Source organism: Lissotriton helveticus, chromosome 7 (genome assembly GCF_964261635.1).
Source record: "Lissotriton helveticus chromosome 7, aLisHel1.1, whole genome shotgun sequence".
Classification (NCBI taxonomy): Eukaryota; Metazoa; Chordata; class Amphibia; order Caudata; family Salamandridae; genus Lissotriton; species Lissotriton helveticus.
Window position 1 is genome coordinate 1,719,664,560 of NC_136068.1, and position 26,649 is coordinate 1,719,691,208.

The 26,649-nt window shown below is 44.8% G+C and overlaps 1 protein-coding gene across 1 annotated transcript in view; it reads right to left on the bottom strand.

Annotated features, from left to right (window-relative positions):
• HAUS5 (HAUS augmin like complex subunit 5) overlaps positions 1-26,649 on the bottom strand; it is a 264,940-nt gene that overhangs the window by 200,944 nt on the left and 37,347 nt on the right. The window contains exons 5-6 of the mRNA XM_078655427.1: positions 17,537-17,670; positions 16,701-16,860 (exon numbers count right to left, since the gene is read on the bottom strand). Of these exons, the coding sequence (XP_078511553.1) occupies positions 16,701-16,860; positions 17,537-17,670 (294 nt within the window). The remainder of the gene's footprint in view (positions 1-16,700; positions 16,861-17,536; positions 17,671-26,649) is intronic.

Sequence of the window (26,649 nt, forward strand, 5' to 3'; positions counted from 1 at the left end):
GCTTCTCCCAAAGATTACCAAAGCCATACTCACCTCTATCTGCCGTTTCAGTGCGCTGGACAAGGTTTTACCCATTTCTTCCCAAAATTCCTTGAGGTGGGAGCACTGCCAAACATGTGTAGATCATTCGCACCTGTCTCTCCACACTTGGGGCAGCTTCTCTCCTCTTAACCTCTGATCTTTGATAGTCTTCTCGGGGTCCAGTATGCTCTGTGGATAGTGAATAGATGGTTCCTTCTCAATGGTGCAGATCTCACAACTTTCCAACAAGTAGCCATAGACACTTGCCATTCTTCTAGAATATTCAGCTCCGGCAGTGTTTCTCCCCAGATCTTATTTAGAATTTCGTAGCTATCCTCTCCTTCTTTGGTAAGTGCCCAGTACCAATAGGCTATTGCTTTTTTGCTGATGATCTTCTTTTCCAGTACTTCCTCGATTATCCCACTACCTTCTTTGCTATCTTTCTAATTCTTGGCACAGCTGCATTTTTGGTAGTACTTAAATCTGGCGATCGTGCCCTTTGTTCTTTCACTCAACACCTGCCATTCTGTGACACAGCCTTGTCTTATTAGCTCGCCCCATTTTATGATATTGTTTTCTTTTAAGGCATTTGCCAGTTTGTCTTTTAAGCAGTACGGGGTACCTGGGAGTCCCATATGGGCACGTATCTACTATAGTATGGTATTTTAAGTATTCTTCTCATTTGGTGCCAGAGTGTTGCCGCTGCTTTTAAAGTCTTTAGTTTTATCTTCTTGAAGTATTTAGGGTGGCCGTATTTATATAGGAAATGACTTCCTTCCTACTTGCTTATGTCTTTCATGTGGTCCGGATACTGATCGTAGTTTTCTAGGAGTACCCTAGTATTTTTTAATTGAAAGGCTCTCCAATAATTTAGGATATCAGGACAAGCTGTGCCTCCTTGTTCCTTTTTTCTTATTTTTTTCCATGCCATCCTTGCCCCTTTTGCACCCCAGATAAAGTTGCCCAGTTCTCCTTGTAATTTTCTTATTTGGTTTAGGCTAAAATCCAGGGGAATAGTGTTGAACAGATAGGTCAATTTAGAGAGTATGGACATTTTAATTATGTTCGATCTTCCCAAAATAGATAACGACAGACCCCCCCATACTTTCAATAGTTTCCTTGTTTCTTTAAGTTCTCTATCCAAGTTTCTATTTGCAATTTCATTAATGTTTGTTGTGAGGTCTATGCCCAAGTATTTTATTTTTTCTTTAACTCTGGGGTCTTGGTAGTTATTATTCCATTGTAGAACTTCTGCCTTAACTTGGATTGCTAAATAGCCAGATGCTGCTCCATATGCTTCTAAAATTCCTTCTATTCTAAAGAGGGAGGCCTCTTTATTGCCTTTAAATACAATTGGGTCGTCCACAAATAGTGCTACTTTCATCTCCCATCTCGGGTATTTGAATGGTGCTATTCCTTCATCCTTTCTTATTATCTCTGCCAGTGGTTCAATATACATGTCGAATAATAGCGGGGATAGAGGGCATTCCTGTCTTGTTCCTCTTTTTATCAATATCTTTTCTGTTAAAACATTCACAAGCACCTTTGCTGATGGGTTTTTGTATATTTGCTTAATTGCATTCTGAAAGGTCTCTCCTATATTGAATTTCAACAAGGTTGCGTTTAAGAAGGGCTAATTTACCCTGTTGAATGCTTTAGCAGCATCCAGGGTTAGTATCGATAGTGGAGTTCCGTAATTTGTTGCAATATCTATTGCTGTGATAAGTTCATGCGTTAATTCATGTATGTGTCTCCCACCAATGAAGCCTTTTTGATTTGTGTGAATTACTGAGCCTGCAATGTTTCCAAGTCTTTTTGTTAAAATCTGTGTGTATACCTTGCAGTCTGCATTTAGGAGGGATATTGGTCTATAGGACTCACTTCTCGTGGGATCTTTCCCTGGTTTGAGGTTGATGGTGGCGTCATTCCAGGTGGATGCAAATATTTCATTAAGTAGTTCTGTCATGGGAACAGCCAATGCCTCTCTCAAATAAATGTACAACTTATTTGGGAGCGCATCTGACCCTGCCGCCTTGTTTTATTTAGCCTCTTTAAAGTTTCTAGAAGCTCTTCTTTGGATATTCCTTGATTAACCACTGCTCTTTGTTGCTGAGAGAATTTAGGGAGGGTTATTTTTTTCTAGTACTTTTCCTTTTTACCCCAATTTGCACCCCACCTTGTATAGTTTTTTGTTTTTAAAGATTCTTTCTTTGTGCCCGCCCCCCTCCTCCTCCTCCTCCTCCTCCTCCTCCGCCTCTCCCAGGGAAAGCCTCCCCTATCTCTTCTTGGGGCTTCATTGGCCCTTTTTTGAGCTCCTCGATCCTCACTATTTTAATCCATTTTCTTGCTCCGTTTTTTTTTTAAATTGTTCTTTATTTGCACCTACATTTGTGCTTTGATTTGTTCTATGAAACTTTCTACCTATTTGGGGTCTCTGATGTTATGCATTTTGTTTTGCCACATTATCCTTAGTGCTGCCGGGAATCTCATTTGGACTGTTGCACCCAGTGTTTTCAGCTGCTGTATGTATTGACCGAGCTGCCATTGCCTATTCTGCGTCACCTTTGAAATGTCCGATCTGATTCTACATGACCAGATGCTTTAAGCAAATGAGCCTGCTCTCAATCCTTCGCTTAGTATTCTTTCCTTGAGTGTGTATGTCTTGAAATGTAGGAGGATCTTCCTTGGGTTCTTCCTAATCTTGTTTCTCCCAAATGGGTCCCGATGTATTCTTTGTAGGTCTTATGCGATGTCAACAGTCTTTGTCCAGGGTATAATTTTCCCAAGTAGTTTGATAATGTAAGCCTTGATGTCCTCGCCTTCCGAACCTTCCGGGGCATTTAGGACTCTAAGATTGTTCCTCCTTGCCTGATTTTCCATCGATTCTAATCTGCCGCATAGAATTTTATCGGACGTTTTAAGCTGGTCTATTTCCCTTCTATTCTCCTCCACCTTTTTGCTTAGTGTTTTCATTTCCTGTTCCACTAAGGTGACTCTCTCGATAAGCGTATTTGTTTTCTGGTCCATTACTTCACATAATTCCTGTATTTTTATTTGGATTTTCTCTGATGTCGCGAAGTTGGATCTCATCTCCCTGGTTGTCATCATGGTTTCCATAGCTTCTGTATCCAAGGAAGAAGGGGACGATTTAATTTGTGTGTACAATTTTTCTATCTCAGGAGGGTGCTCTGGGTATTTCAGCTCTGGTTCTAGCTCTCCTTTTTCTACTGGGGAGTCCTTGCTCCTTAGCGATTATACTGTGACTTCCCCTTGTTGCTTTACTATCAGTTGTGTTTTTTTGCATTTAGCCCATATGGGGCTACTGGTGTTTTAGTTTCCGTATTCCTTTTTGTGGTTGCCACTTTATTTCCTTCGTCTTCCCCTGCTCTTTCTCCCACTGATCCCACTTTGCTTCCCGTCCTAGTTCAATCTCCACAGCCTCAATTTGATGTGGTAGAATTGGGTAAGTTATGCCTTTCAATGTGGGGTTACACCTACTCTTTTAGCTAAATGCACAGGCTAAGAAGCATGAAATTTGGTGATGAATAACCGCCCACTGCGTACCTTCCTCTCCGGGTATACCACAGTCCCTGCCCCCAGTCTCTTCACTTATCCGTGGTATATGGAGCTTTTGGCTACTTCCTTCCTTTTATGGCACAGACAGCTTAACCACTCTCCCTCTATATAGTACTCGCGCTGCAGCTTTTCGGCAAGCTTGGTGTGCTGTACCCACACCAAGATCACACAGCAGCCTCGGAGGGCCTCAGTCGCCTCCACTCTAAGAGCGTTACACACCGCTCTTCGTAATCTTTAATTCCGCAACTTCTGCCTCACTTGCCCGGTTACTCGCTCGTTCCGGCTTCCCTGATGTTCGATCGCCAGCTCCTGCTTCTGTCACCGCCTGCGCTGCCCCGGAAGTGCTCGCTTCTCTTCCCCCTTCCGTGTTCGCGAGCTTGCTCTCCCCTGTGCTCCGCTCCGTTCTGCCGCTCTACCCCGCCGCTGCTTCGTCTCCTTACCGCTGTTCCACTCCAGGTAAGTTTTGCTTTCAGACTGCTTTGTGTTTCATTCTCTTGATTAGTTTTCTGGGTTACTTCATCGTTGCGTAGACCGTCATGCTCGGTCGTGCTTTTTTTACTGTGTAGTGATGAGGATAGCGAGGAGCTCACGACCGAGCTCTCTCAGTCGGCCGCCATCTTTCCCATGTTTTCTACTTTGCTCCTCGATCGATCCTTAGATATTACAAGTGACCAGGGAAGCCATTTTGAGTACATGTGCCGGACACTGGTAGTTATGGGTTCCCCAGCTACATGGTGGCTTCACTGAAACTAGAGATGTTTAGTATCAAGCATCTTGTATTAATAAAACCACGCTGATTACAGTGGTTAATTTATTAATACATGCACCTGCAGGGCACCTTAGAAGTTCCCCCTTAAAACCTACCAACTACTAGTATGCTGGCTGATTGGTGTAAACCAGCCTGCCACCACAGACAAGTGTCCGACACCCTACAGGTGAGAGCCTGTGCTCTCGTAGGGCAGAAACAATGCATTTTTCTTGCCGGAGGTGTTCTCACCTCCTCCAAGCAGGATGGCTAAGTGATCAGCATATCAAGGTAGAGGCCTTAAAGGACTCTTCCACCTACTGCCCGGGCCCATTTTTCACCAGGATAGGTGGGACAATTAGCTAGTCAGGAGGAGTATTCCCTTCCCAGGCTAGTACTACCCCTAAAGTGGGCTACCTGAAGGTCACCATTTTAGTTTTGGTGAAAATAGGCCCTCTGGGTCTGGGTTATGCCCACTTCCCACGGGAAGTGGTCCCATAGAGGGCGTAGACACCCTACAGTTAAGTAACCCATTGGATACCACCTGTCACTCCCCTTAGCGCCCCCAAATTGAGTATTTAGGTGGCACCTCTGACACCAGGGTCCAGAAGAAGAGGACAAAGAAGATCTGTGGAAAAAACGAGAACTGAAGACTGTAGTAGCCTTATAGCGCCAGACCCTGCCTGCACCAGTCTTGACAATCGTGACCATCGCCTTGTCCTGCAGCTGAACATCTTCCAAGAACCTAGGGAGACAGCTAGCCCATCGCAAATTGCCAACAATCTCCCGTGGAGTGGAGGAGCTACTCCACTGCAGTACGCATGCAGTGAAGAGTAAAGTCTGGTTCATAGAATTTCCGGTCCCTGGCTAGCCCGACGCAGCAGCTCTACAGGAAGAGAGAGGTACCTGTACTCCTGAACGTCAGATCTGTGCCCCCAACTAATGAAAGCACACCAGGACCAACCAGAGCTACACAGGACCCATATCCAGGGTACATGACCCCCTGCAGCAAACAAAGATCATAAAAGTCCAATCTGTCTCCAACAACACCGAGACGGAGCAGCTATTGTGAGACATCAGCAAGGCAAAGACCTACCTCTAGAGTGGCCCAGCTGTCCCTTTGCCCACTCAACTGGCGAGACAGACAACCACAAGGCTCTAGGACACAGAGCCCAATTGACTTTTCCACCCTGCACCCAAGCACCCCAGCCTGGGTATCGACGAACAGGACGTGGCCCCTTGTTACCAAGGGCCATATGTATGGAAATAGAGTTTTGCGATTCTCAAATTGCGATATTCAGCAAATCACAATTTGAGAATCGCAAAATGCAATGTATGTGGGATTGACTAATAATTTTGCGAATCTCACATATTCCTTATTTGAGATTATCCAAATTGAGATTCGCAAATAAGGAATACCTTCCCATTTATTCCTATGGGCTAAGAGGCCCATAGGAATGAATTGGAAGGCATTCTCAATTGAGATTAGCAAATAGAGAATCGTAAATTGAGAATGCAATTTCAAGGGTGCCAGGATGTCAAAAGGACACCCTATTGCACCCCTGAAATGTGCATGTGTGCACATGTTCAAAAAGTGGGGGTGGTGATGGACAGAGTATCTGAATTAAACAGAACACTCGTACCCAGTCAAAAGATCAGAGCTTGATCCATCACCGTTTTTTAGCTCACTGCACCATCCCAGCTCAGAACCTGGCTATATGCAAATTAGTCTGTCCCTGGCCCAGTGCATCATGGGAACAGGGCAGACCAAACTACCAAGCCAATTCTTTACTGGAAAGGAAACAAGCTTCCGGGGACCGGTTTCTGGCATTGCAGCCGTCTTCGGCCAGGTTTGCTTGAATCCTGATGGTGCAATGAGCAAGGGACTCACATCTGAGTATTCCCTGCCACACTTGTGGTGGCTAAAACGATTCAAAAAGTGGGGGTGGTGATGGACAGAGTATCTGAATTAAACAGAACACTCGTACCCAGTCAAAAGATCAGAGCTTGATCCATCACCGTTTTTTAGCTCACTGCACCATCCCAGCTCAGAACCTGGCTATATGCAAATTAGTCTGTCCCTGGCCCAGTGCATCATGGGAACAGGGCAGACCAAACTACCAAGCCAATTCTTTACTGGAAAGGAAACAAGCTTCCGGGGACCGGTTTCTGGCATTGCAGCCGTCTTCGGCCCGGCTTGCTTGAATCCTGATGGTGCAATGAGCAAGGGACTCACATCTGAGTATTCCCTGCCACACTTGTGGTGGCTAAAACGATTCAAAAAGTGGGGGTGGTGATGGACAGAGTATCTGAATTAAACAGAACACTCGTACCCAGTCAAAAGATCAGAGCTTGATCCATCACCGTTTTTTAGCTCACTGCACCATCCCAGCTCAGAACCTGGCTATATGCAAATTAGTCTGTCCCTGGCCCAGTGCATCATGGGAACAGGGCAGACCAAACTACCAAGCCAATTCTTTACTGGAAAGGAAACAAGCTTCCGGGGACCGGTTTCTGGCATTGCAGCCGTCTTCGGCCCGGCTTGCTTGAATCCTGATGGTGCAATGAGCAAGGGACTCACATCTGAGTATTCCCTGCCACACTTGTGGTGGCTAAAACGATTCAAAAAGTGGGGGTGGTGATGGACAGAGTATCTGAATTAAACAGAACACTCGTACCCAGTGAAAAGATCAGAGCCTGATCCATCACCGTTTTTTAGCTCACTGCACCATCCCAGCTCAGAACCTGGCTATATGCAAATCAGTCTGTCCCTGGCCCAGTGCATCATGGGAACACCATGATGCACTGGGCCAGGGTCAGACTAATTTGCATATAGCATATAGCCAGGTTCTGAACTGGGATGGTGTAGTGAGCTAAAAAACGGTGATGGATCAAGCCCTGATCTTTGGACTGGGTATGAGTGTTCTGTTTAATTCAGATGCTCTGTCCATCGCCACCCCCCCTTTTCTGAATCGTGTTGGCCACTATAGGAGTGGCAGGGTATGCTCAGACATGAGTCCCTTGCTCACTGCACCATCAGGATTCAAGCAAGCCGGGCTGAAGACGGCTACAATGCCAGAAACCGGTCCTCGGAAGCTTATTTCCTTTCCAATAAAGAATTGGCTTGGTAGTTTGGTCTGCCCTGTTCCCATGATGCACTGGGCCAGGGTCAGACTAATTTGCATATAGCCAGTTTCTGAACTGGGATGGTGTAGTGAGCTAAAAAACAGTGATGGATCAAGCCCTGATCTTTTGACTGGGTATGAGTGTTCTGTTTTATTAAGATGCTCTGTCCATCGCCGCCACCCCTTTTCTGAATCGTTTTGGCCACTATAGGAGTGGCAGGGTATGCTCAGACAGGAGTCCCTTGCTCACTGCACCATCAGGATTCAAGCAAGCCGGGCCGAAGACGGCTGCAATGTCAGAAACCGGTCCCCGGAAGCTTGTTTCCTTTCCAGTAAAGAATTGGCTTGGTAGTTTGGTCTGCCCTGTTCCCATGATGCACTGGGCCAGGGTCAGACTAATTTGCATATAGCCAGATTCTGAACTGGGATGGTGTAGTGAGCTAAAAAACGGTGATGGATCAAGCCCTGATCTTTTGACTGGATATGAGTGTTCTGTTTAATTCAGATGTTCTGTCCATCTCCACCCCCCCCTTTTCTGAATCGTTTTGGCCACTATAGGAGTGGCAGGGTATGCTCAGACATGAGTCCCTTGCTCACTGCACCATCAGGATTCAAGCAAGCCGGGGCGAAGACGGCTGCAATGCCAGAAACCGGTCCCCGGAAGCTTGTTTCCTTTCCAGTAAAGAATTGGCCTGGTAGTTTGGTCTGCCCTGTTCCCATGATACACTGGGCCAGGGTCAGACTAATTTGCATATAGCCAGGTTCTGAACTGGGATGGTGTAGTGAGCTAAAAAACGGTGATGGATCAAGCCCTGATCTTTTGACTGGGTATGAGTGTTCTGTTTAATTCAGATGCTCTGTCCATCGCCACCCCCCCTTTTCTGAATTGTGTGCACATGTGGCACACAGACATGCCCTATGGGCATGTATGTGCGCCACATGGCACTTTAAAAAATGCAAAATAGTGCATTTTTAGTTTAAATGTTTTTATTGAATTTGAACATTTCAGAAAATACACAAATTAGAGTGATACAAGTCATGTATATCGATGTAAACACGCAATAATATTACATCTTACAATGCACTGTTAAGCATTCAGAGGCCTTGCGGATTAGGCACAGTGTATACTACACCATTTGTGATATGCATCGTACTGGTCCGATGTCCCATCTGTAGTGGCTCTCATATTGGGGCGTGACCTGATAGATGGCTACTACACGGGAGTTGCTACGTCGCTCCCACATCAGCATCGGTGTATAATGACGTGTAATGTAAGGTGCCTGTGTTTTCATGTGTTGGTGTTGGTTCTTAAACTACTAGTGTACTTTTGGTGGTCTGAACATGTGAGGGTAAAACTGGGAAAGCGGGTGAGGTGTGGCTACACTGGGCTCCGGCATGTCCCGTGGCATGTCCCGTAGCATGCCAGCTATACTGTCATTACATGGTGTGTTGATGTATACAGGCTGGTGAGGGGGCTAGAGGGAGTTGGTTCTTGGCATCTTCCTTCGATGTAGTTTGGTGTTCGGGGCTTCTAGGTAGTACCTTCCCGTAGTGGCAGCGTTGCATGCTTACGTTTGATCCAGCGAGTAGTCCATTTGATCCCAGGTGAGGCGAGCGTAGGGATTATGCCTGGGAGGTCCTGGGCGAATTCGCTTGTGCCGTCTCGTGGGTATATTGGTGCAGCAGTTGTTCCCATTCCAATGATATGGGATGTTTTTGTGTTCCTTTGACCTCCTCCTCCCTCAGTACCTCTTCTTCTGCCATGCCCCACTTTTTAACTGCCCCTACCCAGGCTGCCTCGGGTGGCACTGACGGAGCTTGCCAATACATTGCCAATCCCCGCTTCGCTATAAGGAGGGATAATGATGCAAATCGGCACTGTACCTTCTCAGTTTTCCGCCTGCGGAATAAACCGAGGGCACACGCTTCCCAAGTGGACATGCCCGTAAGATTTGTTGTTGCTCGAAGTGCTCTGTGAATTGTATTCCAGTAATGTTGTATCGTGGGGCAATCCCAAAACATGTGTCTAAAATCTGCCTCTGGGGTTTGACAGCAGGGACATGCAAAGTGCGTGTCGGGATAAAAACGATAGGGATGTTGCGGTGTGAGGTATGCTCTATGGAGAATATTAAATTGAATGTTCTTGAACCGGGCGTTCCTGGACACCTTTTTCGTGTATTCAATTGCCCTCTCCTCGTCGTGAAATACCCGTCCCACGTCCTCTTCCCATGTTTGACGTAATGTGTGCAGCGGTTGCAGAAGTAGTGTCCTGACAGCTTTGTAGAGCCAGGTGACTAAATGCCTACCTGCTCCCATGAGTAGAATTGCATGCAGTACTGAGTGAGTCGGGGGTTCTCCTTCGTCTAGGGCCCAGTATTGGTGGCCACTATCTAACAGTTGTCGGTGTAACAGGAACTGTCCTGGTGGGAGGTCAAACTCGTCTGTTAATTGGTCTTATGTTTTAAGTTGCCCATCTATGAATAGGGATTCCATCTCTAAATTGAGTGTTCCGTCCATACCTGCAAGGTGTGGGAAGTGAAATATTTTTCTTGTCTGGGTAATCCCACCAACAGTAAGAGGGGAGAGTACATTGGTGTACCTCCGGATGTGCAGTGGATTTTTTGCATACACTGTCGGGCAATAGTTACCTGTAACGGATAGGTTTGCACGTGCTTGGTACCTGGCATTAGTAATTGCTAAATAGTCGGGAGGGGTATTCGTTCGTTACATGGTATTGTCTCCCCCACGTGACGCTCCGCTGTCCAGTGTGATAACCACTGAAGCTGGGCCGCTAGGAAATACACTTTGAAAGCCGGGGCTCCCAGTCCCCCTTGGTCTGTCAGTAAGTACAGGGTGGTCAGCGCGACCCTATGTCTCCCTCCGCCCCATATCAGGGAGGTGAGGAGTGTGTTCAGTTCCCAAAAGAAAGGGCGCAGTGGTATTACTGGGAGGTTGACAAAGTGGTAGAGTAGTCTGGGGACCATGATCATTTTTGCAAGCGCTACCCAGCCTATGGGGGCTAGGGGCAATGTTCTCCAGAAGCTTACCACTGCTCTTAACCCCGCTAGTGTTCTGTGGTGGTTCCCCTCGTATATATCCTCCGCAGTGTGATATAGTCTTACCCCCAGATATCTGGGTGCCGCAGTGCTCCAGGTGAGCTGCTGATCTCCAATGGAGATATTCAGTGGGGCCAAGTGGGGACTCAGTGGGTAAATCGTCGACTTGTCCCAGTTGACAAGCAGTCGGGAAACCCTCGCAAAGTCCTGCAGTGTTGTCCAGATCGGGGTTAAGTCACTAGTGATGTCCCGGACATAGACCAAGAGATCATCTGCGTACAGGGAGACACAATGTATAGTGTCTGCTTTCGGAATCCCCCAAGCTCCGCCTCATAATTTGTGATTCCTTAATGCCAAATCGCACTTTATGTTCTTCATACATTGCATTTAAGGAATCGCAATTTGAGATTCCTTAAATGCAATAGCAAAATAGGGATTCGCAAAATTTGCGATTCCTTATTTTGCGAGGGGGTTATTGTGTGCTACATTGCACACTGCTAATTTGCGATTGCAAACACTGAAATTCTGCGAATTTCAGCATATGCCATCACAAATTGGATTCATACATATGGTCCCAAGACTCTTGTGACCCAAGCTCCCTTTTGGGAGCTTCCGGGCTTATCCTCAAATCTCCCTCAGCATGTACAGCTACCAACCCAATCCAGCACCTCTGCTACCGGACTCCCGAGGGCAGGTAATGAGTAACTGCTGGTGGTACTTTGGACCTTGGCCCCAAACAACCCTAAGTCCCAAAGGAGACCCCCAAAAATCGACTGCAAATATCTGTATGCAACATATGCCTTTTTTCTCTGGTAGGGAAGCATTGCTGTATAAAGATGAATTTAAGTGAACTATTTACTTACCTGTAAAAATTAATATTTACAAAGTACGTAATTGATAACAAAAGGTGGTTTATTTTTCTAAATTGGTCTCAAGTGTATTCTTGAATCTGTGTCTCATTTATTGCCTCAGTGAACACAACAGATGCTTAGCACTACCCTTTGATAAGACTACACTGCTCACCCACACTACCACAAGAGACAGCATTTAGTGTTATAATTTTTGCCTGGACTCTTTACACAGCGTACCTCATTTTGATTCACTATATAAAGAGGCAGCCTCTTACACTACCCTCCTCCGATCATTCAGGAGAAATCCAGACTGCTTCACCAGACTTTTTGGAGTTCCGCAACTGATCACTATAGAAAATAACAGCTTTTGTTTGGAAGCAAGTGTTACACTTGCTTTGTTTAAAAAAACAGGAAATTATCAACTTCATACCTTTTTCCCTCAAGTATAAGAGGCTGAGAGAAGACTGTGGAGGGCGAGGCATTAGCTTGGTCGTGGACTATCTATCCCAGAGGGCTCAAGCAGTTTAGATGGCCTCCTCTCAATCGTCACTTAAGGAAGTGCCACAGGCTCTTCCCAAGGGCTCTGCATTAAGTCGAACACAAACAAAATAGACAAAACTGAAAGCCTAATAAATTATTACTGATACAAATTCTCCAAGGACCTTATTTCTCCGAGCTCTGACCAGAACAACTGAGCCCTCCCATCTCCAGTCTCAGATGTTCTGGATTTGGGCTTTAAAAGTGATTAAGACCGACTTTGCCATGCCAGGTCAATACACTATCCTCAAATTGTTTTAACCCAATGAGTGTGCTGCAGAAGATTCTGCCATGTTTTGCCAGTCTACACAGGCCCATTGGTAGTTCGAGCAAACATTTTGAGTCATCTCAGCTACTGTAATTCTTTGTTCTTGGCTTCCCCTGATTTTCCGATTCACCGGCTTCAGCAGATTCAAAATGCAAAGGCCTGTTTGTCATTGAAATTACCCATCAATCCTCTGCCTGGCAAGCTTCCAAGGGCTCTACTTTGGATTCCAATATCCAGGTGCATTTCATTTAAATGTGTTAGTACTTCTAAGACAAGTTCCACCACTATCTTCCATATTCTTACTTGAGATTAGTTGAAGCTTGGCTTCTGGTGGTTGCTAGGATCGGCCGGCCATGGACAGGCGGTCATCCTTTTTCATGGCCACTTAAACATTGATTTCTATGCCTTTTTACCTCAGGATACAGGATTCTCAGCTGACTTTTGAGAAGGCTTTGAAGACCTGGCTGCTTCCTAACTGTGCACCTTCCTTTCTAGTCTAAGTTGTGCCTGTACAACCACAGTATTACAGCTTTATAAGTGGTCACTACATTACATTACACTGGGCAATATATGGGAGATGACACTGCAATCAGGTTATGCAGGGAGGATGACCCACAGGGCTCTTTACCGTACGTTATGCTCTCTTCCCTAGTAATACAGGAAAGAACAAAAAATATATATAATAAAAATAGGGCCAAAATTCAAACATTAATTTACTTCAAGGCGGTTGATATAAATGACCGACTGGAGCTCCAAAAGGTCTGAAATTTTAGATAATTTTTAGTAGTCCGAAAGGATCCCCCTTCCCAGTGGACACCTCCAGTGAGTGTAATGTGTTACAATATTTTAATCAGACAATACTTTTGATCTGCATATAGTTAATTTGGCATCGGATTTGAAAGAATGGCTGAGCAGGTGAGGATTCATTTTCCTTTTGTCCACTTGTCTACCATATTTATACCAGATTTAACTTATTCCTAATTAGTACATATTTCCTTATTGTAAGATACCCAAATGCGGAATCTTGGGGTACTGTACCCGTCAGTTCTCACGCTCATCCTCCCCCTCCACCTCCCCGGCACTGCGCTCTGTCTCGTCTAGTGTGCAAAAAAAAAACAAATCCTGATAATATAGTAGATTACTTTGAAGAAAAAAAAAGGTTCAGTTGTTAATACCAGCTTTTAATGTCGTAAGCGATGAAATGAGTATAATAATAGTTTGCAAAGTAAAAGCACTACTGACAAAGGGGTTGTTAATGCATGAGAATGCCCTACGGGACATCAATAAGAAATAGATTTAAAGTTACGTCCTGGTGACAGAGCTTAGAAAAAACATGCAATACTCCTAGAAAAAAATGAAATGATTGGACTATTGTGAAAACTCTGTTAAAGCACATGAAGAGTGAGGCAGACCAGGTTGCATGTTGGCTCATTTCATAAGAGCAGAGTCTAATACCCAGGGTCTGGAGGTGGTGATGGTGATGGTGATGGGGAGGTATATTAATCGAGACCAAAGTGTGTGGGGGGGGGGGGGGGAGCTGAATGTAGGTCCAGTGGCTTATGCTCCTGAATAGTAGATAGGTCACTAAGGAGAGTCACTGTTCCTGAGAGCAGAGTTAGAGAGAAGTCATTTTAGAGAAAGACAGTAGAAAGTCTGTGAGACTTTTGCCCGATGCCCTCACACACCTCGAAGGATGTCATGCTTCATCATGGGGTGGTGCTCCTCATCGGGCCGGCGTTACAATGCCCTACGGGTCCCCCGAAGGGTCACTTTATCAGAGTTCTTTTGGTGATCTAGCAGTCTGGTATGTGCGGGTCAGTGCTCAGTGAATAGTGAAATTTAAAAATGACTAGAGGGTATCTGGAGTAGATTAATTTAATAAGAAAGATCCCTCTGTCAATCTAAAAAAACAAAAGGTTGGGTGCTGCTCAAGGGTAGTTATGACCCTCAGTAGATGAACAAGTACAGTTTTTGTGTATGTAGGTGAAATGTGTAAGGTCGATATGTTTGATGCTTCGATGCAGTCTCAGGAGGAGATCCTTTGCAGCTTCTTCAGGACCATAGGAGAGTGATCAGGTTAATAGAGAATAGTGTAGAGGTAATGGTATCATCAGTTGAAGTAGTATTACTGGGAGGACCCAAGGATTGGTCAATTCTATTCTGTATAGGTAGAGTGCTCCTTAAGTCAAGCAAGAGCGTGCTGGCCATCACAATAGTTATGTTGAAAGGCACTGTCACTTGCACCAACCCGACCTCTTGTTTGCTCGAAGGTGGGGCACTCTTCTCTATTAACTTGATCACTCTCCAATGATCCTGAATAAGCGTGAAGATCTCCTCCTGAGACCGCTTTTGAAGCACGAAACAGGTCAACCCTACACATTTCACCTGCATAAACAAATACTGTACTTGTTTAGCTACTGACTGAATTAACTACCCTCGAGCAGCACGCAACCTTTTGGTTTTTTTTTAGATTAAGACAGAGGGATTTCTCTTATTAAATTAATCTCCCCCAGATACCCCCTAGTCGTTTTTTAATTTCACTATTCACTGACCACTGTGCAATGACCAACCTACCAGGCGGCTTGATCATCAAAAGGTCTCAGATAAAGTGACCCTTCGGGGGACCCAAAGGGCACTGCAGCACCGGACCAACAAGGAGCACCGCCCCATGATGAAGCAGGACATCCTTCGAGGTTCATGAGGGGATCAAGAAAAAGTCTCTCCAACTTTCTCCTGTCATTCTCTAAAACGACTTCTCTCTAACTCTGCTCTCAGGAACAGTGACTCTCCTTAGTGAACGATGGGGCGATCGACACAAAGAGACAAACTTCTTCCTCAAATAATATTCCTTCTTGGATTCTAGTTCTACAGCAACAAGCCATGTGAGTCTTAAAATGTCTCTTGGGAGAAGCTAGACAACCAGTGCTTGCCCCATATAATAGAGACTAATTGGATGCGGTGATTATCGAGGAAGAAATTTCTAACGTGATCAAACTATGCCTTGTGTGAAGATACCGTGAACAAAAGATTGCCTATATTAGCTTATTATTGCACGCTTGAATAGTTGCTGGTACACCAATTGCTAGGCACAAGCACTTTCTTGCTGGAGAGTGGCAAACTGTGTCCCACAGCTAGAGAAGCTGTGTTGCTTCTCAAGTCTGTTGGCGTTCAGCTTGTTTAGTCATCATACCGCTACTTACTGATACTGAACAAAGATCACAAAACACTGGCAAAAACAATAGCAAGAATCCTCCCACCGATAGCCCACCTAGATCAGAGTGGATTATTCTTGTGCAGCCTAAGAATATTGTTTCATGTTATTGATGTCAGACAAGAAGAGCTTGTGATGGCCTTGGTGTCTTTGTAAGATCAAGAAAGAGTTTTAAGACACCCTGGAATGGGGTACCTCTATGATATGATGAAGACTATGAAATTTGAACCACACAGTGGATACAATTACATTACTCTGCACAGGGCGACAGATATCCAACAGATGACAGGAACGTGGTACCTGCCGCTGATGCCCGCAGTTCTCTTCCATTGGTCGTACTTCCATGCAGTTTAATGCCAGTCAGGTACAATGTGAAAATAAACAGATGAATGTGCAAGTACACTGAGCATCATACATAAAGTCCCTAAATGCAGATGAGATCTTCAACCATTAGCATATTCGGAGTACTTGCAGGCTATCTGACCTCAAGGCCATATGCAACCAGTTGTGCTCTTTATCTTAATCAATGATACGCCTGAATGCTGTTATTTGCCTGTGGAAGCATTTTAAGTGAAGGCTTATGTGGAGGCACCTTCAAAGATTCCTTTGGAAGACCCCTGAAAGGTAGATGAAACCCAACTGTAAATCTCCTGGAAGCATTACCAGAGAAGGCAAATTATTAAACACCCCATGAACCACATCTAGAGGGTGTCTGGAATCATATGTAAAGAAGGCTCTAAACTCTTCCTCACATTTTCTGTAAGCAATTCTTGAAAAGGCTGATCCTGAAGGGCCCATAAACCTTAGCATGAAGGCACCGTGAAGCAACTCTTGTGAAAGCTGTTACACTCCATGACCCACACCTGGAGGGCTTGCGGAAGCTTTCCTTCATAAGTCTGATCCTTAAACACACCATGACACCTACCTAAAGGACTCCTGGAATCAGATGAAGTAAAGCCTGATCCTAAAACATCCTTAGAGACTCATCTGTAGCAATTCAGGTGAAGGACGATCTTAAAGAGCCCCATGAATATTAGATGGAAGCATACCATTTGAAAGCTAATCTTGAAAACCCCATACAACGTCAACAGCACACCTTGTGCAAGTCAAGCCCGATCTGGAAACACCCTCAGACTCATGGAAGCAATCTATGTGCATGATGAGAATGAAGGCCCCATTAACCTCAACAGTATATCTCCTGAAGGATCAGTGCGACACCAGAGACATATATTCCCCATAAACCTCCCCAAGAATATCTCTAAGCAGTAGAACAAGAAACTGCTGAAACTATAACCTCTTTTGAAACTCACCTCTCGATCTCTTCAAAAGCACAGATATGACGTTCTATACGACTATTTGTCTCTTCCACTTTGGCCCGCTCCCGCTCTTTCTTCCGCAGGTATGCTGTAAGCAGCAGACTTCTGCGCTGGACATCTCTCAACTTCTCATAACTGGATTCCATTGTGGACACTACTTATCAGGAAAGAGATGTTAGTTAATTATATGCATAGTTCTTAGTACCACACTTTAGCCATTTCTAAGCTTTCTAAATAATATCTGATTATAACTCAATTAAATGGCACTGAATCCATCTCAGAATGGAGAAAGGCTGTGTGTGTCCAGCCAAGATTTGCACTTGTGACCTTAAGATCACAAATACATGCCACCAAAACGCGTTTAATTTGTTGAACCAACATATTCTTCCTCCAGGATGAGTGGCAAAGTCTTAGATAAAAACTCACTTTCTGCCTATGCCCATTCTTTACCAATTTACAAAGAATAATAGTTCAAACTGCAGTACTACATGAGGTATACTCGGTTAAATTGCATTTTTGTGTCTCCAATTTACTACAAAAGTCTCTGTCCTTACCAATACTGTGCTTTGTGCATGGTTCCAGCACATAAAAATGTGGTTTCTTCCACTGCTTATACTGAACCGTATTAAACTGTATGGTAACATTTATATATGACCCTATACTGCCCGCCTTTACTATTCTGCCTGTAAATGAATGCAAAAACACTTATAACCAAGGACACTCATGTTTAACCATGTTTTATCCTTGCCTTTACTTTACATGTTGCATCCCTAAAGTAAATTAGGGTTATTGTGTCCTTGGGAGTACTGCATGTGGTCACATGTACTTACAGCTTGCGGTCAACTCTGGCAACTGCCGCTTTAGTTTCATGTCATCATGCTGCAGCTTAGACTTTAATTCAGAAATCTCTTTCAAAATTGTGTACTTCTCTTTATGGCTGTCAGCAGATTCCTGCAGTGCAAAACTTAAAGTAAAAACTCAAGTATAGGGCGGATAGCGGCAATCGGTAATGGTGACCAACAGAAACCATACAGAACGCAGGGAGAGGTATCCCAGTAGAAAGAAATAGGTTTTTACCATTGCACACATTTCTGATTCAAGCCAGACCTTCAGAAGATAAACGTATATACACAGTTAGCCTTTACTTTAACAGTGTGGAATGACCTCTCCTCCTAGGCACATTTCTGAACAGGACACATAGTAACATTCAATTAACAAAATACATGGGTAAAACGCTGCAAACTTCAGGATGTAAAGACTGGATAATTGGGGACACTCGGCATTTGATGGACCCATGTAAGCTTCAGAAGCAAAATACAGCACAGAACGCAAGATCTTTAATGAGAATAGTATTCCTAGGACCAGAACACAACATATTAGGTGCCCAAGATTGACGATCAACCTGGTACAACATTTCCAAAGGATGCCTCATTTACCAGATGATTTGACTTGGACAAAATGCAAAAGGAACCTCAGCATTGATACATTCCAAGGAACAGAACTGGATATCCTGACCATGCATTTGAAGGGCCTTAATGACTTGATTGGATGGATGTATTAAGCATCAACAAACCAAAGAGCAGCAGTTGAAGTTGTACACACCTATGGTTTAAGTACTTTAAGTATGCAATATGATCAAATAATAGAGGTGTGTATAAGAACCCAGTCATAAGCAATATATTTACAGTACTCTCAACCATGGTTTACACACCCAGATGTTGTACATCACAAGTAAATCCACACTGCACCACATGTCCACTCTGTCTCAAACCAGCATAGCCAGCACATGGATTGTTGCAACCAGCAGTAGTTCACATTGTTGTTACCCTAGGCTAATATCTGGAAACCACTTTCCCCATTCCGTTTGTACACACCAATTCAGTTTTGCCACTTAGAGCCCAATTTAGAGCATGACAGACAGAGTACTCTTCCACAAATGTGGCACAGTACACTATCCATCAAACCCATGGTCGGCACGCTCATTTATGAGTCGAGCTGACCATCTTTCCAATGGTGATGCCTTCACTGATTACGCCATGGGAATGCTTACTCCAATGTTGTAGCGAATGTTGGAATAGGGACATCAGGCTGACCACCCTATTTAGAGAAGACTGACTGATGCATTCGTTTTCTGTCTGAAACCACCCCACGTGTAGGGGTCAGTTATTTGTTTTTCAACAACAAAAAAAACCTGGAGCATCATTTATTCTGGACTTACATCAGCAACATACTTTTATTGTTCTCAGCTACAGGCAGGCACTTTAAAATAATTACACAAGCCACTTACTTCCATAGGTCCATTTGATCTACAGACTAGTAGAAATATAAAATAATACCTTTATAGTATACAATATAAATGTTAGAGTAAAACTAGGACTAAAAGAACCTGGCTCAATCCAGGGAGTGTCAACTGACGATATCAAGAGACCAGATTTAAAAGAAAAATGAATAATCTAACATCTAATGTCTTAGAAAGAACATAACCCTTCCAGTACAATACCTCACAGTCTACAAGCAACCTTCCTCCTGGTACGCCAGTCTGGCAATATGAAAGATGCTACAGAGTAAAATTAAGGAACAATCAATTGTGTAACAAAGTTAAAGTTGAGTATACGTAAAGTGAAATGTTACACCTGATAGCAAGGGCAATTTACTAAGCTTACCGCAAAAACGACATAAGATGCAAAACTTTACCTTTGCCTCAAGACTACAGTCATAAATATCATTACTCGGTAAGGCCTTAATCCAATTTGCTCTATAAAATATTTTGAAGAGTATCCAACCCGATTTTAAATACAAGGTGTAGCATACCGCTGGAAAAAAATAATAGAAGTATGGCTCTAACCAATGTGATTATTATTAAGAAAATTTAAAAACTGTGAGCCAAAACATGCCTAGTTTACTGTTTTCCTATGCTTCTGGGCTGAAATTCGTCCTGAATTAAATTTACAGTTTTGGAACTAAAAGCAGCAGGATTATTCCGCAGCTGCCGGAGATCCATGTCTGCAAGAGTAGTCGAGACATGCGATACTGCTCTCTCGATATCAGAAATGGGCTTTATACCTAGGCTCCAAATACAGAGCAGCCAGCCGGGTGTCCGGGTCAGTCGAAACAAAATCTCAAAACATTTTCAATACTTTGTTCTTTTTTGGTAATGCCACAAGCCCTAATAAATGGGACCAAAAGTAATTTCTCAGTAGTCACCTGGTTTACAATGGGGCACAATTTAGACTGGGTGGCCAGGTCAATACTGACTTAAGATACACAGCATATACACTGAGCTGTGGTTATTGAAATAAAACATCTGGCAAGAAAATTTAACAAGCTAAGTTTCTGTAGTGGGCTGGCCCCACGTGTGTAGGAGGCACAGGTAGACGCTGTAGACGTGGCCAGTTAAAAGTAGATGAAGTTTATTAAGTTCTTAGAAGTAGTTACAGCAAGCCCCACCAGGAGCAGTCTGCTAGCTGCTCAGCCCATCTCCCAACTGACAACACTCACACCAGGAACCCAAGCATTCCACTAAGATTAACATTCTAACCGGAATACTCACACTGGCTGAGCAGTTAGGTACAGAGAACATAATGACGTGACCTGAGGATACTACAGTTTCCTATCTTTAATCTACGTTCATATGATGTAGACACACTCTCTTTAGCCTTCAGACAACTGTTGCATGTCACACACCCTTACGTGATATTGCATACGCCGTACAAGCACATGTGATGTCATGCGCCTGGGAAACCACAAGGTAACATAACGAATTCATAAACATGCGTCTATATGGAACTTGCAGAGTTCAGGACGCATATCGATATCGCGGACATATGTCTTGTGGCTGGCAACCAGCCCTATCCAGCTATTTTAATGGAGAAAAAAAACAGGCATAACTGAAAACTTTCAGTACTGTTACTTTTATGTATTGTATGAATGCTTTTGACTGCTATACAGTGACATGCTGACTGCAAGCATAATCTGCAGTTGCATTTCCCCCAACCCAGTGTCTAAATTAGAAGTGGAAGACTGGTGAATTTAGAATATTCCTACACTGCATGTTGTTCTTTGAGCTTGCTAATGTGCCAGGTGACGGAGTGAGTCAAGGGGAAGGATAGGCCGTTTACCTCCCAGATACGGCACTCCGTCGTGTTTGATATTGTCTTATGTCTTTGGGTTATAAATTCAAAAAATCACTTGTATACATAATTCGAGCAGAAATTTCACACGCTAAAGCCTGTTCTCCAATTATGCTAATTCTTTAAAAATAATGCCCCCCTCCGGTTAGAATGAATGAACTTGTTTTTTTAATGACACTACCATAATTTAAAGAGATTACTATTTGTTGTTCATTTCATGTGTACTTTTTCTTTGACAGAAGATCGACTTTGCTAAGCTGACCGCGGGCTTATAGCCCTTATGAATACCAGGGTCCTCTTCGATAAAAGGACTGAAAAGAACTCCAGAGACACACAGGACTTTGGAGCACATTTAGACGAGGCTCAATAACCAGAACTTTTTTCGTGAGCGAGGAGTGGCCCAATGATGAAGCATGCCACCTTGTGTTTTTAAAGATGGAAGTGACATGCCCTCAAATACCGAAGTGGTTTTCATAAAATGTCAAAATTTTGAGAAGCTGAGGTCCCTGTATTACGGCTATATGTAATTTGGGGAGTCGACTCCTTACTCGAAGTTAATAAATCATCCTTATTTTCTCCCATACAATGAGGATATAATATAGGAGAGGATGCCATGCAGTAACAGGCAAACATTTTGGACAAAGACATCACGCAGCAGTGTCTGCACAGCAAGAGTAGAAGGGTAAACAGGCAAACTGGACTCACATCCAACTCCTAAACCATATAGCCAGATGATGTAATGTTTTAGGCAAGGCTGAAACAAAATCAAAACATGTTGAAAGCAAGGAAAGAAACTTGAGATAACACCACAATTACACCAATAATCCCCAAGCAGCAAGAAAAACAAAAAGAAACTGAACGTAAGACATATTTGTAGCCACCTGCAGCGGGTTCAGTTGCTTTTAACACTTACTTGATAACTACTTTACAGGATGGCCATGACTCTTCAAATTGTCATACATTTTGCATTGAACCCACAACACGTGCAATCTGAAGATCAGCTACCCAACTTAGTCATGTGACCTTAAGAAGAAATTATGCAAGCAGCACTGAACCAGAGCCAAATGTTTATTCTGCGGTTTTGGCATTCGGGAGCAGCAAGTTTCCTTTGTAATATTTTTTACGCTTAAAGGTCCAATGACATCTTGTGTGTTCGTAGGCCGAGTGTAGGATGGTGAATCTTCTGTCCCACCGAGGCGATGCCTGTTTTCATGCCTATGATGTAATGCCTTCTGTAAGAATATGTCTTCTGCATGAACGGTGTGGTTTGGTTTCAACCAAGTGTTGAAGGGATTGTGGCTCGACGCTCTGGAGAATGCTACTAACAATGTTGCCTTCTGGTATACTGCGTTTAGTATAAAAGTGATTGTAGATTGTGACTAGAGCAGGACCAGATAATGTGAGGTGGAAGGTAGGGCTTGGACTTGTGACTACAGATAAGAGCTTGTATTTCCATTCAGGATTATTTATCCTGACACCCGATTCAACTTAATTCACTGTCAAAGTTCAAGATTTTATTCAGACAAATGAAATGACACACACATATATATATATATATATATATATATATATATATATATATATATATATATATATATATATATACACACACACACATACACACACACACATACTCAAATGTCTCGCACTGCTTAGGCGCAAGGAAAGTCGCACACAGGATTTCTTGTTTGCAGGAATGTATTTATTGACTTGACGCGTTTCGACAGCACGGTCTTTGTCAAAAAGTCATACAAAGACCAAAGGGAGGCCATGTCTTTTAAAAGCATTTTCAGTATATAATCAATCAAGAAATTTGTATAGCGTGCTACTCACCCGGAGGGTCTCAAGGCGCTTGGGGGAGAGGGGTCCGCTACTGCTCGAACAGCCAGGTCTAGAGTTGCTTCCTGAAGGAGAGGTGGTCTTGGGTAAGACGGAGGTGGATGGGGAAGGAGTTCCAAGTCTTGGCTGCCAGGTAGGAGAAGGATCTTCCTCCCATGGTGGCTCTTCGAATGCGTGGAACGGCGGCGAGGGCATGGCTGGTCGATCATAGCTGGCGGGTGGGAGTGTAGAAGGTCAGGCGGTTGTTGAGGTACCTGGGGCCCAGGTCGTGGAGGGCCTTGTGTGCATGGGTGAGGAGTCGGAACGTGATTCTCCTGCTGACGAGGAGCCAGTGCAGGTCTCTCAGGTGTCCGGAGATGTGGCTGTGTCGGAGGATGTCCAGGATGAGTCGTGCGGAGGCGTTCTAGATGCGTTGGAGTCTTTTCTGCAGTTTGGCTGTGGTTCCGGTGTAGAGGGTGTTTCCGTAGTCCAGTCGGCTGGTGACGAGTGCCTGGGTGACCGTCTTCCTGGTTTCGGTGGGGATCCATCGGAAGATCTTTCGGAGCATGTGTAAGATGTTGAAACACAATGATGAGACGGCGTGGACTTGTCTGGTCATCGAGAGGGAGGAGTCCAGGATGAAGCCCAGGTTGCGTGCGTGGTCCGTTGGTTTGGGTGCGCTGCCCAGGGCAGGGGGCCACCAGGAGTCGTCCCAGGCATAGGGTGATGATCCAAGGATGAGGACTTCCGTCTTGTCTGAGTTCAGTTTCAGGCGGCTGTTCATCATCCACTCGGCGTCTTTCATCCCTTCGTGTAGGTTGGTTCTGGCGGTGGCTGGGTCGTTGGTGAGGGAGAGATTCAGCTGGGTGTCGTCGGCGTAGGAGATGATGTTGAGGTTGCGTTGGCGTGCGATGGCTGCGAGGGGGCTCATGTAGACGTTGAAGAGGGTGGGGCCGAGTGATGATCCTTGTGGTACGCCGCAGATGACTTCGGTGGCCTTGGATCTGAACGGGGGGAGGCGGCTCTCTGGGTTCTTCCGGCGAGGAACGAGATGATCCACTCCAGTGCCTTCTCTTGGATTCCGATGTTGTTGAGGCGTTGTACTAGGGTGCGGTGGCAGACAGTATCGAACGCTGCGGAGAGGTCCAGGAGGATGAGGGCCGCTGTTTCCCCGCTGTCGAGAAGGGCTCGGATGTCGTCAGTGGCTGCGATGAGGGCGGTCTCGGTGCTATGGTTGGCTCGGAAGCCGGACTGCGAGTGGTCGAGGGATCCGTATATACAGTGGACATATGCATTTACTGTTTGCTTGTTCTGTGTGGTCTGTAGGAAAAAAAGACTCGCCCAAATCTTTATCAATTCATTCTTGATAAATCTGGTGAGCAATTTAAAAAGCATGTCATGGTAACAACACTTAAAAATAATGGTTATTTAAACAATAACATATAGAAAGTACATCATGATAGCTTTACGGTTGGTGAAAATCAAAGCGCGCCCTATTCAAAGCTTGAGATGGTTGCAGCCCAGTGGCAGGCAACCATCGGGGATACAAACACTAGCTCGCTGCAGAGCAAGAGGGGCGCGGTGGAGTGGCAGTGCACAATTGCGGTAGTGCTTAATAGCCCATTGTGTCCTGTACAACACAGAGTGGTGTGGGGAGGGTATATATATATATATATATATATATATATATATATATATATATATATATACACACATACATACATACATACATACATTTACACCATGCTTAGAAAACATTGTAAAAACCAAACTTTGTCATACAATTGCAATCGTGATCAAATTGCGATGTTTATTTAACTGACCAACATATAAAACATTTGGACTACAATGACTTTCATCTTACTGCATAAAAAACAGAACCAAACATTACAGCAGAACTGGCTTATTGAAATACTAGCCCTTGTGCCCAAGTAACTAGCAGCACGTGGGGTTTGGTAACTTGCCTTCCATGGGGACTATACAGCAGCATCAGATACTAGGGATGAGCAAGCAGAAGAATTGTAAGTCACCTGCACAACTTTGAGAAGCAGGGACAACAAACAGCACACAGAGGGGGCCCTGCGTTTTACTTCTACCACAAAGACCGACATCTAAGATGCCAAAGTGGCAGACAGCTGTCACCCAGAGCAAGCTTTCAAGGATAAGCGCTGAATTAGCCTGGACTTTGTTATTAATACCACGTTCGTGAGATTTCCAGGTAATCTAATTTCCCAACTTAACTTTAGTAAAACAGAAAAGTCCATATAAACTGTCAAACATGCAGAAAACGAAACTAAAATACAAACAATTTACAGTAATTTACCACCAGCGTTATCATGTTAGCGAATCAAGGATCACTTGCCAAGGTAAATAATGAAGGGCTCAGTTTGCGAAGACGGGCGGCAATTTGGCTCTCAAAGCAGCAAAGTATTTCTGACAAATCGGTCCTAAGAAAACTTAAGAACACGCGCTCATTTCCCCTCACTCTTGAGCAGAGTCAAGCAGCTTACGCTTAAAATTACCATCAAACAAAGGGAGACATTTCCCCCCCGACCCACCCCCAAAAAAATGTATCGGTATCGCTTCCCTGGATATCCAAGCAAGGAAGAGTGACATCGGCGACGCTTGTTAAGTCTCCAATGTCTGCCACCATCGAAGTTGTAGTTTACACACATTTCTGCTGTAGTTTCTCCAGTAACCACTAGGTGGCACTGAAAGGCAGCAAACGTGGCTCTCTGAGACGCAGTGCAACACAACGAATGACGGCTCTAGGAATCGCGAAATAAACAAGCAATGGCAAAGCCAATAGATCTCGCCTATGCGGGATATACTGGCTTTGAGAGTTTTTTTGTGGTGTGCTGTGTTGTGGCAGGCAATGGCCAGTCATTCCATAGTGTTGTATGGTGTGCCCGGTTATTCTATAGTATAGTATGGTATGGCCTGTCATTCTGTAGTATGGTACAGTATAGCCTGTTATTAAATGGTATGGTATGACATGGTATGGCTTCTCATTGCACAGTTTGGTATGGCCTGTCATTTTATGGCATGCTAAGGTATGGATGGGTGTTGTATAGTATGATATGGCCGGTCATCTTATTGTCTGGCATGGAATGGTGTGCCCCGTTACTGTAAAGTCAGGTATCAATCAATCAACATATTTGTAGAGCGCGCTACTCACCCGCTAGGGTCTCAAGGTGCTGGGAGGGGGCGCTACTGCTCGAATAGCCAGGTCTTGAGTTGTTTCCTGAAGGAGAGATGGTCCTGGGTCAGCCGTAGGTGGGTGGGGAGGGAGTTCCAGGTCTTGGCCGCCAGGTAGGAGAAGGATCTTCCTCCGGCGGTGGCTCTGCGAATTCGTGGGGCGGTGGCGAGGGCGAAGCTGGCGGAACGGAGCTGGCGGGTGGGTGCGTAGAATGTGAGGGGGCTGTTGAGGTATTTGGGGCCCATGTCGTGGAGAGCCTTGTGTGCGTGGGTGAGGAGTCTGAACGTGATCCTCTTGTTGACGGGGAGCCAGTGCAGGTCTCTCAGATGGGCAGAGATGTGGCTGTGATGGGGGTTGTCCAGGATGAGTCGTGCAGAAGCGTTCTGTATGCACTGGAGTCTTTTCTGTAGTTTGGCTGTGGTTCCAGCGTAGAGGGTGTTCTCGTAGTCCAGTCGGATGGTGACGAGGGCCTGAGTGACCGTCTTCCTGGTTTCGGTGAGGATCCACCGGAAGATCTTTCGGAGCATGCGCAGGGTGTTGAAACAATATGACGAGACGGCGTTGACTTGTTTGGTTATCGTGAGGGAGGAGTCCAGGATGAAGCCCAGGTTGCGTGCATGGTCTGTGGGCTTGGGGGTGGTGACCAGTGCAGGGGGCCCCCAGGAGTCGTCCCAGGCAGAGGGGGATGGTCCCAGGATGAGGACTTCAGTCTTGTCTGAGTTCAGTTTCAGACGGCGGAGCTTCATCCATTCCGCGATGTCTTTCATTCCATCCTGGAGGCTGGCTCTGGCGGTGT